Raw genomic sequence first — 11388 nt, 5'->3', positions numbered from 1 at the left:
TCGAACCCGCGGGCTCAGGCAATGCACTCACCTCAGCCTCCCAAAGACGCGGGATTACAGGCTGAGCCACCGAGCCCGGCTAATTTTTGATTTATTGTAGAAAGGTCTCGCCATGCTGCCCGGGTGGGTCTCGAACCCGCGGACTTAGGCAATCCACCCGCCTCGGTCTCCCAAAGCGCTGGGATTCCAGGCTGAGCCACCGAGCCCAGCCCTCAAGGACCCTGTTAAGACTGTCGCTAAAGGCCAGCGGAGGCGCAGTGGTTCACGCCTGTGATCTAAGCAAGCACTTTGGGAGGCCGAGGGGGGAGAATCGCCTGAGACCAGGAGCTCGACAACCTGGGCGATACAACGAAACACCCCGTCTCTACAGAAAAAAAAAAAAATAAATGTAAAAACGTCGCCCCGCGGGACACAGATCGCAGCCCGGCTCTCCAGGTCGGAACCGCCCCGCCAGCTTCCGCTTCCCGACTTCCCAGCCGCTGACGTCATAGGAGTCGCGCAGGTGACGCCATCGCGGCGCGCAGAGTCGGGAGCTGGGAGCCGGCGTCGCTCACGCGGTAGCGGCGCGGCCGCTCGGGCGGATTTCGGCCGGGGCGGCGGCGGCGGCAGCATGGCGGAGGACGGGGCGGGAGTGGGCCGCTTCAAGGCCAAGTGAGCCCGAGCCCGGGGAGGGGCCGGGGAGCGGGCGGAGGGCTTGTGCGGACGGGCCGCGGGATCCTGGAGGCTGCCGCGACGAGAGGCAGGAGGGCGGGAGCCGGACCCCGGCCGGGCGCAGCGGCGTCGGCTAAGGCAGGAGCCTGTTTCGGGGCTGGAGTGGGGACGAGAAACCTCGGAGGAGGGGGATGGCGGCGCTTAGCTGAAGTCGGGGCTGGTCCTGGGCGGTGGCGGGAGACGAAGCACCACCTGGGCAGGCGGCCTGGAAGCTTCCGCCGGTTGTCCCTGCTCTCCTGCGAGCAGGGCGTCAGGAGGTGGGCAAGTCCGCAGTGGTCTAGGAGGCCCTGAGGACTGTGCGCCTTCGGTCCCAAACCTTTGCTGAACCGCGAAGTGCTCGCGCCCGGTGGGAGCAGACTTAGCTCCCACCTGGGGAGCGCAGTCTCGTGGGACGAGCCATTTCCATCGGTGACCCGCAAGCACTGGCACAGGGAAGCCCCGGTGCCGACACCTCTGTTGGAAGGTCGACTGCGTGCGGGGGAAGAGGGGCTAGTTTCATCTTGGCAGGCTTCTAGGAGTGCAGTTAGCCAGGCACTGAAAGCTGGAAAGCGAGGCCCAGGCCTCATACAGGGAACAGGCAGAAGATGAGGAGAAATCCTGTGGCAGGGACTGGGCCAGGAGTGATAGGCTGCACCATGGGCGGTGAGAGGGAAGGCAGACACAGAAAGCATTTCTGGGCAAAGTCTCGGAGGTGTGAGGAGAGCAGCGGACCTGTGCAGTATGGTGACATCTGAAAGGAAGCTGGCAGCAAGATAAGAGACAGTAGAGGCGGGGCTCAGTGGCTCAGCCTGTAATCCCACATTTTGGGAGGCCGAGATGAGTGGATTGCCTGACCCCGCAGGTTCGAGATCCGCCCGGACAACTTGGCGAAGCCTCGTCTCTACGATAAATCAAAAATTAGCCGGGCGTGGTAGCGCACACCTATAGTTCTGGCTACTTGGAAGGCTGAGGTGGAAGGATTGATGGACCCCAGCAGGTCGAGGCTGTGGTGGCCAGGAGCATGCCACTGCACTCCAGTCTGGACGACGGAGTGAGACTCCAACTAAAAAAAAAAAAAAAAGACAGTAGGATCCAGTGAAGAGACTGGGACAGCTGGCCAGAGAGACTGGTGGTCTGGCCCCATCCTGGGTGGAGGTGGTGGAGAGGAAGGGAGGGAAGTAGCTGCTTAGGGAGTGTGATCCAAGCAAGGCTAGGGATGCAGGAAGCATGCCAGATCCCAGAGCTGAAGACGCAGGGGAGGTTGGTGGGCTAGGCTATAGGGCTGGCTGCCCACAGCTGGCAGGGGTGTGGCCAAGATCCCACCTGGTCCATGCTGGGGAATCTCTGGGAAGACTGGGCTGGTCAGCTGCCACCTCCTGAAGCAGGCCCACCCTTACTACCTCAAGGATCACCTAGCAGCTGTGGGTGCCCACCTCTCTGTCACTTGGAGGCAGCAGCATTCACCCACAGTGCTGCTAGTTTTCTCTCTGGGAACTCTGCTGCTGTCCAGGAACTCCTCAAGTCCAGGGCCCATTGAATTCATCTCTGGAAGAGCACCCAGCACAGGGCTGGGCTCTGGGGACCAAGGGGGCAGGTGATCACTTACGCCCCTGTTTCTTTGCCAGCTATGCCGTCGAGCACAAAATTGAGCCATTCTACAAGGGTGGGAAAGCACAGGTATGGCCTGGGGAGGCGCAGGGTGGTGGGGAAGTCAGGGCTGTGTGGGGTGCCAAATGTTGTCTTGACTGAGATCCCTCTGTCCCCAGCTGGACCAGACTGGCCAGCACCTCTTCTGCATCTGTGGTAACAAAGTCAACGTCCTGGAGGTGGCCTCAGGGACCGTGCTACGGAGCCTGGAGCAGGTGAGGGTGGGCTAGGTGGGTGTGGAGGGTGGGTGGGGAGGGCAGCTCATTCACATGTTGCTCTGTGTGCTTTCTCACTTGCCTAGGAGGACCAAGAGGACATCACTGCCTTTGACCTCAGCCCCAACAACGAGGTATGTGGGACAGGGGTGGGGGTGAGCTCTAGTACCTCCCTCCCACACTTTGAGTCGAGGAGGAGGTCTCTGCCTCGCAGCTGAACTGCACCCTCCCCTAGGTACTGGTGACAGCCAGCCGGGCATTGCTGCTGGCCCAGTGGGCCTGGCGAGAGGGCAGCGTTACCCACTTATGGAAGGCAATACACACAGCCCCGGTGGCCACAATGGCCTTCGACCCCACCTCCACGTTGCTAGCCACAGGTAGGGCCCCAGCCTGGCGGGCACAGGGGCAGGGCTTTGGTCACACCAGCTCCGTCACCTCACTTCCCTGCAGGTGGCTGTGACGGGGCCGTGCGAGTCTGGGACATCCTGCGGCACTACGGGACACACCACTTTCGGGGCTCGCCCGGTGTCGTGCAGTGAGTGAAGGTAGCAGAGGGTGGGTGGGCAGAGGCACCAGCCTCGGGCGCACAGCTCACTGTCCTGCTTCGTTCACCTCCAGCCTGGTGGCCTTCCACCCAGACCCCACGCACCTGCTGCTCTTCTCCTCAGCCACAGATGCCGCCATCCGTGTGTGGTCACTGCAGGACCAGTCATGCCTGGCCATGCTGACTGCCCACTACAGTGCTGTCACTTCGCTGAGTTTCAGTGCTGATGGCCACACCATGCTCAGGTCAGCAGCAGGCCCGATGGGCCCTGGTAGGAAGGGGAGTCTGAGGAAGTGGGGGCTGACACCGAGGCTGAGACACTGGGCCTGAGGTGGCTGCTTCCCCCCAGCTCCGGCCGTGACAAGATCTGCATCATCTGGGACCTTCCGAGCCGGCGGGCCATGAGGACCGTGCCAGTGTTTGAGGTGAGGCACCTGAGTGCTCTTGCTGGTGAGTGGGATGGGGCAGGAGCTGGGCTGCAGCCTATGACCCAGCTTGTCCCCAGAGCGTGGAGGCTGCTGTATTGCTGCCAGAGGAGCCAGCGCCAGAGCTGGGCATGAAGTCCCCAGGCCTGCACTTCCTGACAGCTGGTGACCAAGGTGCGTGGGGCCAGGCCACGGGCAGGGTTTGGGGAGGCCTGTGGACCCATGAGTCCCAGCAGTCCCTGTTCTCCCACAGGCGTGCTGCGCGTGTGGGAGGCAGCATCCGGGCAGTGTGTGTACACACAGCCTCGGCCACCAGGCCCCGGATGGGAGCTGACCCACTGTGCCCTAGCCCGCACCGCTGGCTTACTTCTCAGTGTCACTGCTGACCACAACCTGCTGCTGTACGAGGCCCGCTCTCTGCGGCTGTGGAAACAGGTGCGCACCTGCTGCTGCACAGGCTGGGACTTGGCCTTTACTTAACACGGCTCACATCTCCTATCCCCTGCAGTTCGCTGGCTACAGTGAGGAGGTCCTAGACGTCCGCTTTCTTGGGCCTGAGGACTCCCATGTCATCGTGGCCTCCAACAGTCCCTGCCTGAAAGTGTTTGAGTTGCAGACGTCGGCCTGCCAGATCCTCCATGGACACACGGGTGAGGAGCCCACCGGTGTGCCTCAGGTCCCGCACTGGATTTGATTCCCCCACCCCCACTTTGCCATGACTGACCTCTGAGCACTGCCCCCACTTCCTCCCAGACATCATCCTGGCCCTGGATGTGTTCCGGAAGGGGTGGCTCTTTTCCAGCTGTGCCAAGGTGAGGTAGCCTGAGATGGGTAGAGGTGTGGGACCCCCCTGGTGGGGACACCACAGCTGTGGACCCACAGCCTCGCCTCTCTCCTCAACGCCTCCTGCCCCCAGGATCAGAGCATCCGTGTCTGGAGGTTGAGCAAGGCTGGCCGGGTATCCTGCGTGGCTCAGGGCTCTGGGCACACACAGAGCGTGGGCACCATCTGCTGCTCCAGGTAGCGGGTCGGGGCCAGATCCAGGGGTGTCAGGAGATGAGAGCCCAGGTCTGCTGATGGGGCTGCAGCGGGAGGCAGCAGCATCCTGGCCTGCTCTTTGGGCCTTCAGCCCAAGATATGGAACGGAACGGGGCAGGGAGAACCCCAGGTGCCACAGATGGATTCTTTGGAAGCAGTCTTGGCAAGGTGGTTAACTGGAAAGGGCACTGAGGGAGGCCCAGCGGCAGAAGGTGACCCTCTGTGCAGGGCTGGGTCCCGTAGCTGGGACTGAGTCACCAGGTGTGGCAGCACTGAGGGTGGGTAGTGTAGGCGGGGGCTTGGTCCCAGATGTGTTAGGAGGTGTCATGAGCCAGCCTGCATCCAGGGACAGTCCTCCTGCTCTGGACAATGGTCTGGCAGGCCAGGCTGTGGTGCACTAGCAGTCAAGTATGGCTGGAGCTCAGCAGTGTCTCCTCCCGGGGCCACAGGCTGAAGGAGTCCTTCCTGGTGACGGGCAGCCAGGACTGCACTGTGAAGCTGTGGCCTCTTCCCGAAGCCCTGCTATCTAAGAAGAGCACAACCCCAGATGGCATCCCTGTCCTCTTGCAGGCCCAGACCACCCAGCACTGCCATGACAAGGTACCCACACTTGGACCCATTGAATGGGGGTGGGGCATGGCCAAGCCCTCAGTGGGATGGGGGTCTGAGCTGCCACCTGCTCCCGTCACCAGGACATCAACAGCGTGGCTGTTGCACCCAATGACAAGCTGCTGGCCACGGGCTCTCAGGACCGCACGGCCAAGCTCTGGTCCCTGCCACAGTGCCAGCTGCTGGGCGTCTTCTCAGGCCACCGGCGCGGCCTTTGGTGTGTCCAGTTCTCACCCATGGATCAGGTGCTGGCCACCGCCTCTGCTGACGGCACCATCAAGCTCTGGGCGCTACAGGACTTCAGCTGCCTTAAGGTAAGCCGTGTCCCCAGACCTGGCCTGGCCCCCTACCCTGGTGACACCTCATACCCTCTCATTCCTGACAGACATTCGAGGGGCACGACGCTTCTGTGCTGAGGGTGGCCTTTGTGAGTCGCGGCACGCAGCTACTATCCAGGTGAGTGGGCTGTGGGTAGGTTGGGGGGCAGGAGGGGCTGGCCCCAGCACTGAGCTGCTCCCAATCCCACACCCAGTGGCTCTGATGGGCTCGTGAAGCTCTGGACCATCAAGAACAACGAGTGTGTACGGACGTTGGATGCCCACGAGGACAAGGTCTGGGGGCTGCACTGCAACCGGCTGGATGACCATGCCCTCACTGGTGCAAGTGACTCCTGCATCATCCTCTGGAAGGTTGTGGCCTTTAGGGCCGGGCAGGGGTAGGGCAGCATAGGGGCCCCATCTCACACTCATCTGACCCAGGATGTGACCAAGGCGGAGCAGGCAGAGGAACAAGCCAAGCAAGAGGAGCAGGTGGTCAAGTAAGTCTGGTCAGCAGTGCCCTGAAGGCTGGAGTGTTCAGCACCCCTGCTTCATGCCATAGGAAAACAGGCTGTGTGCCGGGATTGCCACCAGGGTGTGCTCAGGCCCAGCCTTTTGACTCCAGTGGCTTTGCCTCAGCCCTAGCCAGGGTCCTTCAGTGGTCCTCTGCTCCTTCCCCTCTCCCCAGGCAGCAAGAGCTGGACAACCTGCTGCATGAAAAGCGGTACCTGCGGGCGCTAGGCCTGGCCATCTCCCTGGATCAGCCCCATACTGTTCTGACTGTCATCCAGGGTCAGTACACAGCTGGGGCAGGGGCTGGGTCTCGGGGCCGTGGCGCCTCTTGCTCTAGAGCTCGGTCTTCCTTCTTCCCACAGCCATCCGGAGGGACACAGAGGCCTGCGAGAAGCTAGAGGCTACTGTGCTCCGACTGCGGAGAGACCAGAAAGGTCCAAGGCCACGGGGGGGTCCTCCAGGGGGGGCGGTGTGGTGGGCAGGGGCTGCTCATGGTGGCGGAATGGCCTGATGGGCAGTGACCATCCCTATCACCCACAGAGGCCCTGCTGCGCTTCTGTGTCACATGGAACACCAACTCACGCCACTGCCACGAGGCCCAAGCCGTGCTGAGTGTGCTCCTCCGGCACGAAGCCCCTGAGGATCTGCTGGCCTACGAGGGCATGCGGGCAGCACTTGAGGCCCTGCTGCCCTACACTGGTATATGGCACGGCCTGGGGTGGGGCAGCCTGGGGAGCACATGGATCACCCCCTGACCTCCCTCTGTCTTCCCCCAGAGCGGCACTTCCAGCGGCTCAGCCGAACACTGCAGGCAGCCACCTTCCTGGATTTCCTGTGGCAAAACATGAAGCTGCCCACTCTGCCTGCTGCATCTCCAGCCCTCTGAAACTCATAAAGTTGTACCTTTCCAGGCTGGCTCCATGTGCTGTCTGATCCTGGGGTCCCGGCCAGCAGAATGGGCACTGGACCCTGATGGTCTCGGCCTAACCAGCCCATCCTGCACCCTGGCCAGGCAGACCACAAGCCCTGCCCCTCACCACACTGAGACAGTTTGGGTCATTCAGGACGAGTTTTACTCAGAACACAGGATGTTATCATGTGTCCTCACCCTCCACCCCTGCCCTGCTAGCCAGAGGGTCCCGCCCTTTGCTTCTCACAGCGTGCTGGGTAAAGATGGGCTAACATCCTGTCTGCATCCTTGGGCTGAGCTGCTGTGAGGTGTAGTGTAAGGTGCCCAGCCCAGGCTCTAGGCGGTGCCACTGCTCTCAAGGGGGTCCCTGCCACCCCAGTGCCCTGCGGGTGATGGTGCAGCAGCGGCTCTGGATGGCACTCAACGGTGGTCGGGCAGGCACGGTAGGGGGAAGAGTCGTGGCCTGGTGGTTTTCAGGGTAGCCACGGCCTCCACTGCCCCTGTCCTCCCAGCCTTGAAACTCAGGCAAGAGTGCGCCCAACCCTTCAGGCCGCAGCAGCACTGCGGGAAGGAGGCCGGTCCCGCCGCCATACCTGCAAAGGGAGGGGCGTGGTTAGAGCCTGCCTGCCTCCACTGGGCCCCGCCAAAGGCCCGCCCCCGTGCACCTGCACAGCCACCAGCCGCGGTCTGATTTTTCCAGCACGTGCACGCGTGCCCCTGCTGGCACAGACAGCTCGTCTGCGCGATTTCCCTCGTAGGCACGGGAAGCACAGAACTGAGGACCTAGACACGAGTGGTAAGGGGTTACTGTGGGGCCGTAGAGCCCAGAACCCCTGCCTTTTGCCGTGTATCCATCTGGCTGGCTGCCAACGCCAGAGAGTGCTCTACCCTATTCGGGGCTCCCCTCTGACTTTGGCGACAAAGCACACACTCTAGTTCCTGTGTTACAGTCTCCCTTCCCTGCCTGGGTGATTCCTCTGGCCCAGTCTTGCCACACAGTCCAGCCAGAGTGGTGGGCGTCTGAGAGGGGGTTAGGTTCCCCTACCGCTGCTTCCCAGGGACGGGCCTCTCTCCCGGCCCTGGTCCGGGGCCACCTCCTCCAGGTAGGGAGCTGGAAACCAGGCCATCTGCTGGTCTGCATTCTTCACCAGCCACCAGCCTGTGCACAAGAAGTGGAGGGGACTCAGATCCGGAGGCCCACGTGTTCAAGAGGCAGAAAGCGGATCCCTGGACGGCCCCACCTGAAGGGTGTCGCAGCAGTACGTCCAGGCTTTCCTGAGCCCGCGCATTGAAAAGCCGGTCCTGCATGTCCTGGGTGTGGAAGGGCTGCAGGCAGCGCAGGCTCTGAGCCTCCAGGCTGTGAATGGCAAGGCTGCCAGCGGGGCGGGAGAGGGGCTGCTCCGGGGTGGGCAGGATCACCAGGCTGGGGAGGGCAGCGGTAGAGATGGGTGGATGGATGGGCGGGTGGGCAGCCAACCTCCCAGTCTTTGCGGCTTGTGGACTTCTGCCCAACATGCCTCCCCCGGACCCCAAACACTGCTGCAGGTTGGGGGTTGGGGCGGGTCAGACACCTGCCCGGCGGCAGTGTGGGCTCCAGGTCCAGAGGTTGCGGTGCGAAGAAGTCCGTCAGCACAGGGCTCCGTGCCACCCTCTCTGTAGTCGCCAGGAGCATCTGTGAATAGGTCTCCAGCAGCCGCAGGCGCGCCAGGCCACGGCCCGTTCGGCCCCCACGCACCAACAGCGGTGCATCTTCGGACACCACAAAACAACTCCGTGGGACCCCGCCCCAGGGCTCCACAGCTCCCCTCCCACCTCTCCCCCATACCCCTCTCCCGAAAGCGCCGCCTTCACCTCCCCCCTGGGATCCCGGCTGGTCTGACCAGGAAGCTTTGGGAGGACGCGGTCAGATCTCCGCAGCAGGCCCGCCTCCACCGGGAAGGTCTCCTTGAGGGTCTTCTGAGGGCAGGAACCAGGGTCTGGGTCTCCTAGAGCCCACCTGGCTCCCGTAGGAGGGTGGGGGTCCCTCACCTGGATGGTAGGGGCTGGAAACCTGGGCAGGCAGTAAGGACTCTGGGGTGGGGCGGGGGTGGGGAGTGGTTACTGCTGAGTCAGGTGCCAGGAGGCAGCTGTTATGGAGAGCCTGGGACGCCCATCGGGGTCACCCAGGGTCACTCACTTGGAGCCGCCTGAATTCGTCCCAGCTCCTGCACACATAGGTGTGGCTGCTGTCTGACCAGTCCACAGAGAAGGCAAACTTCTGGCGGAGGAAAGTTGGAGGCACCTCACAGAGGTTGCATGAGGCCCGCCCTCTGTCCCTTCACCCCTGGGCCTGCCCAGAGCGGTGGGGTCTCACCTGGAGCTGCTGGATCTGCACCAGGGCCGCCGCACGCACTGAAACGAGGTGCCGGGTGTCTGCCATCGCTGTGGACTTCCAGGTTGGGCTTTTAAAGTGGGTGGGGATGGCCGAGGATCCCCTCCCCTTCCAGCCTTCAAGGAGACTCCAGGACACCCGGAAGACTGGCTGCAGGGATTCCCCACCCACACCTCAAGCCTGTCCAGTCACTGTGGGGACTGCCCCGCGCCTGGGGCCTTTGCCACTTTCTTGCTCTCCCCCAAGCCCAGATCTGGGGGTTGGAGCACAGGGCTTAGGGGGCCCGAGGGCAGAGCTGGTGGAGGAAGAAGAGTGCACAATACTGTGTCCCGAGGGAGGTGTGGCGGAGGGGCTGGACTGCTGCCTGGGATCCTCCTGCCTGAGTCTTACCAGGAGAAGAGGGAGGAGAAGGACGGGTCATCAAAGTGCTGCCTGTCCTGGCCCATCTCTCTGAGTTGTCCCCACCCCATGAGCTGCTTGGATTGGTGTGACCTGCCAGGTATGCCTGCCAACAACTCTGTCTTTGGATTGGGGAGCTCCATGCAATGGATGTCTGGAACCAGGGACTCAGTGCTTAGGACTTTGAGTGCTTTGTCTGGCTTAATCCTAATGCTGGAGGAAAGGTCTCTTACTGTCCCCAGATCACAGAGGAGAACACATGTTAAATTAAGAGGTGCAGACCTCACAGGTGTGACCTAGGGGTTCTCCTGCAGTGGAGAGACTTGGGGTGGGAGGAAGTGAGTCTGTCCCTGCAGTCACTGGAACTTGGGGGCTGGGGAAGTGGTCACTAGGACTGTTTTGAGACCCACCCCTGAATTCATGAGTTACACAGCTTACTGCAAACACAGCCCGGGGAACAGGGCTCACCCAGATGCCCCACCTTTCTGGGCTGCTTCCTTAAGGTGGAGATTTCCAAAGCCACATTCAACCCTGGCACACAGCGGTTCTTCCTGGTGCTGGGGCCACTAGCTCTGTGGGCTCCAGGTCCAGAGGTTGCCCCTTATTCCAGCCCATTCAGGGAGGGGTCAGCCTCTAGGGCATCCCTCCAGGAAATCACCTTGGCCTCAACAAAAGGCCTTTGTTTTCCATAGAGGCCCCTGGTCTTGGCACAGGCAGTGAACACCTGCTGACACAGGGCTGATGTGCAGGGTACCCAGCTGTCACCCTCTCCCCATCTCAGCTGAAGGTCCAGCTGGCCTGGTGGGGTGCAGAATGGGACAGGCCCTGCTCCCTGGAAGACAGATGCTGGGGAAGCAAGGGCTTACGCACAACCAGGGGCCCAGAGGAATCTGAGGACCCTCCTCCCCTCAGCGGGCAGCCCCAGGCTCCACATTCCCTCAGCCCTGGAGTCTTTCCACCTTCTCGTCTCATAGTCGACCATCTTCTCTCATCTGAAGGACAACCCCGACCCTCAGGCGCTGTGCTTCTTACTTATCCCTATGGACATTCACCCTCCAAATGATAGAGGAATCTTTGCAATACACTGCGGTGGGATCAGGCTGGGGAGGCCGTGCTCAGAACCGCCCGGGGCCTTCCCACTGCCCTTAGAGTAACTTCCCAGTTCCCACAGCAGCCACGCCCCTGTCCACCCCGGACCTCCCTGGTCCTCTCCTCTCACAACCCTCCTCAGCATCCCACCTCCCTGACCATTTTGCTTTTGAAAGCCACCGAGACCCTTCCACCTTGGGCTTGGCCTTGAAAGCACTCTTCAGCTGATTCCTCATCCTTCAAGCCCTCTGCCCAAGGCCAACATCTGCAGGGAGACCTTCTGGATTTACCACCCCCTGCGCACGGCCCCCACCACAGTTGTCAGTGAACATTTATTGGTGTGACTCGTCTCTTTCGTCTTGACCACTGATTGCACTGAACCGAGGAGGTCAGGGAACAGCTCGGAAGCAGTTCAAACACAGAACGGGGCAGGCCCTGCACAGATATCTGCGGGAATGAATGAATGAACGCACGGAGGCAGAGGGATCTCTGAAGGCGCTCCCAAGGCGGGGCTTAGCATCTCACGGGGCACAGGATCCAGAGCAGCTGGGTGGGCTCTGGGAGCCAGGAGGCACGCGCCCACTCCGCCACCGCCGCGGCTCCGCCCCGCGTTGCCAGGGG

At 62.1% G+C, this 11388-nt stretch overlaps 3 protein-coding genes across 4 annotated transcripts in view; 2 read left to right on the top strand and 1 right to left on the bottom strand.

Moving 5' to 3' along the window:
- Positions 1–552: 552 nt before the first annotated feature.
- TBL3 (transducin beta like 3) lies at positions 553–6908 on the top strand. 2 transcript variants are annotated; one of them, XM_021707870.1, is made up of 22 exons: positions 553–651; positions 2316–2367; positions 2457–2552; positions 2639–2686; positions 2788–2929; positions 3003–3087; positions 3171–3341; positions 3446–3521; positions 3602–3695; positions 3775–3956; positions 4030–4171; positions 4275–4333; positions 4438–4541; positions 5009–5159; positions 5252–5482; positions 5554–5624; positions 5701–5857; positions 5927–5985; positions 6174–6277; positions 6361–6432; positions 6539–6697; positions 6775–6908. In XM_021707870.1, the coding sequence occupies exons 1-22, from the start codon at positions 611–613 to the stop codon at positions 6882–6884; spliced, it is 2406 nt and encodes an 801-aa protein (XP_021563545.1). In that variant the 5' UTR covers positions 553–610; the 3' UTR covers positions 6885–6908. The 2 variants fall into 2 exon arrangements, with proteins under 2 accessions (XP_021563545.1, XP_021563546.1); XM_021707871.1 differs by lacking the exon at positions 553–651 and having other exon boundaries at positions 2457–2548.
- Positions 6909–7263: 355 nt separating this feature from the next.
- Positions 7264–9327, bottom strand: NOXO1 (NADPH oxidase organizer 1). The gene is made up of 8 exons (XM_008048713.1): positions 9262–9327; positions 9085–9165; positions 8789–8864; positions 8480–8657; positions 8150–8331; positions 7954–8067; positions 7574–7691; positions 7264–7501 (listed from the first exon to the last, which is right to left on the bottom strand). The coding sequence occupies exons 1-8, from the start codon at positions 9325–9327 to the stop codon at positions 7264–7266; spliced, it is 1053 nt and encodes a 350-aa protein (XP_008046904.1).
- Positions 9328–9747: 420 nt separating this feature from the next.
- Positions 9748–11388, top strand: part of GFER (growth factor, augmenter of liver regeneration) — a 5094-nt gene continuing 3453 nt past the window's right edge. The window contains exon 1 of the mRNA XM_021707868.1: positions 9748–9764. Coding sequence (XP_021563543.1) covers positions 9748–9764 — 17 coding nt within the window. The remainder of the gene's footprint in view (positions 9765–11388) is intronic.

The sequence above is a fragment of the Carlito syrichta genome, unplaced genomic scaffold (genome assembly GCF_000164805.1).
Source record: "Carlito syrichta isolate Samal-C Ts95f unplaced genomic scaffold, Tarsius_syrichta-2.0.1 Scaffold126536, whole genome shotgun sequence".
NCBI lineage: Eukaryota > Metazoa > Chordata > Mammalia > Primates > Tarsiidae > Carlito > Carlito syrichta.
The sequence above is the reverse complement of the archived record's forward strand: the minus strand, read 5'-3'. Positions and strand labels throughout refer to the sequence as shown.